The 2,473-nt window shown below is 42.8% G+C and overlaps 1 protein-coding gene across 1 annotated transcript; it reads left to right on the forward strand.

Annotated features, from left to right (window-relative positions):
- On the forward strand, positions 495-1,241 carry LOC107640729. Its single transcript, XM_016344230.1, has one exon. The coding sequence runs from the start codon at positions 495-497 to the stop codon at positions 1,239-1,241; it is 747 nt and encodes a 248-aa protein (XP_016199716.1).

Genomic DNA, 2,473 nt, shown 5'->3' on the forward strand with positions numbered 1-2,473 from the left:
GTAGGAATGAGCAACCAGCTGATAACCATGCCGAGTTTATGGCAGCCATGGCTAACTTAGCGAACATCATGGAAGCGAATGCTGCTGCGACTCTGCAAGCTGTGCAGAGGTTAGGCCAACCGGCGGGGAATGGCAATAGGAACGGAGAAGGAAATGCCAATGATAATGCTGAGGGAAACGGCGATAACACGGGAGGAATTCCGATTACCTTGGCGACGTTCCTCAAGGTTCATCCGCCAACTTTCCGAGGATCCACTAATCCTACTGAAGCGGATCACTGGTTTTAGGCTATGGAGCGTGCTTTACAGGCGTAGCATGTTCCCATCAATCAATATGTCGAGTTCGCCGCTTATCAGCTAGCGAGAGAGGCCCAGCCCTGGTGGCAAACAGAGTGTCGCTTGCTACAGCTTCAGAACGCCGACATTCCATGGGAGGTGTTCCAGATAGCTTTCTATAAGAAATACTTCCCTGAGTCTGCAAGGGAAGCAAAGTAGATGGAACTAATGCAGCTGAAGCAAGGTTTTCTATCTGTGGCAGACTACACTAACAAGTTTGAGGAACTCTGTAGGTTTTCTAGGGTATGTCAAGATGCCCCGGAGACTTACGAGAGCTGGAAGTGCATTAAGTACCAGAGAGGTTTAAAGGATAGCATTATGACTGCTGTGGCACCTATGGAGATCCGTGTCTTCTCCGACTTAGTGAACAAGGCTAGAGTAGTAAAAGAGTATGCCAAGACCGTGGCGGCATCCAAGGACACTCATGGAGGAGGCTCTAGTCGGGGGTGTGGCAAGGACTTCCATCCTAGGGGTCAAAGCTTCAAAAAAGGAGGATATGCACCTCAAGGACAAGGAGGTTTTAGGAAGAACACTCAGACTCAGTTTCAGTATGCTAAGGAGAGAGGAAATCAGAGTAAGAATTCTCCGGATTTGAATTGTGTACGTTGTGGGCGTTTCCATCTTTATGATTCATGCAAAATTGGTTTAGGTGGTTGTTTCAATTGTAGGTTGCCTGGCCACATTGCGAGAGAGTGCACTCATGGGAGGAATCAGAATGTGGGCCAGAGTCAGCATCAAGGTCGAGTCTTTGCTGTGAATGCCAAGGATGCTTCCAAGGTGGATCCATTGATGAGAGGTATATGTCTAATTGGTGATAAGTCCTTAGTTGCATTATATGATACTGGAGCTTCGCATTCGTTTATTTCATTTGCTAAAGTTGAGGAACTAGGCTTTAAAGTGTCATAGTTACCTTTTGATCTGCATGTACATACTCTGCATTAGACAGTTATGACTAGGTCAGGTTGTATACAAGTAGGTTTCAAACTTGAGAGTAGAGATTTTGTGCATGATTTGATCTGTTTACCAAATGATTTTATGGTTTGATTGGTTGTCGAAGAATTGAGTTTTGCTGGACTGTTTTGAACAGACAATTCGATTTATGCCGGAAGGAGAGAATAGAGCAGTGGTAGCTACGGGATATTACCTGAACTCTGTAATGGTGGAATGTAGCGGGGAGGAGTGTCAGGGTTATATTCTGTTGGCTGCTAATGCATTGGGTGATGCCCAGAACTTAGCTCAGATACCGGTGGTTAAAGATTTTCCAGAAGTATTCTCGGAAGATATCCCTGAGTTCTCACCTCAGAGAGAAATTGAATTTGTGATTGAATTGGTGCCGGGAGCTGGACCAGTGTCAATTGCGCCGTATAGAATGGATCTGATAGAGCTGCAGAGTTAAAAACTCAGTTGGAAGAGCTTCTAAATAAGAGGTTCATTTGATCAAGTGTATCACTGGTAAATGAGAATTTATGTCGGTTCGGAATTTAATCAAAACAAGAATCGATTTGTTGGTAGCATAGTCCAAACCAACAACGAATTCTCAAGATCAAATGTTTTAAATTTAAATCAAAATAACCGAGAGTAATTAAACCTCGGTTCGTTCTCCCTAGGAATGCAAATGAAATGTTTCTCTTTCGGTTGTGAGGAAAGAGGGGTGTTTTGTAATCAAAGAACGAAAGATTAAAGAAACTAAGCAATAAAAGAACTAAGCAATGCTCAAAATTGTAATTAATGCAAGTAAAAAGGAAATGAGATCAAAACTAGTGAAAATGCAATAAATGCAATAAAGAACCTTGACTTGGGAATGAGTATCCAAGGAGTCCTATCATCGCCATAACCACGACTATGGTAATTATCATGAGTCAATCTCGCCTAGTCAACCCCAACCATCAAGGGGTAAGTCAAGCAAGAATAATTGACCTTAATCCATAAGTCCTAACCAACTTACCAAACTAGTTGATAAAAGGCTAGCGTCAATGGAAACAAGAGTCAACTAACTACCCAAGAATTACCACTAAATGTCGGACATTATGACTCTAGTATCCTAGGAACTCAAACCACAAGCCAAGGTGGGAAAATCTACTCAAAATCTAGAGTTGGCATTGTCACAAACACCTTGTGTGCATAAAAGTAAAACATGG

Source organism: Arachis ipaensis, chromosome B05 (genome assembly GCF_000816755.2).
Source record: "Arachis ipaensis cultivar K30076 chromosome B05, Araip1.1, whole genome shotgun sequence".
Classification (NCBI taxonomy): domain Eukaryota; kingdom Viridiplantae; phylum Streptophyta; class Magnoliopsida; order Fabales; family Fabaceae; genus Arachis; species Arachis ipaensis.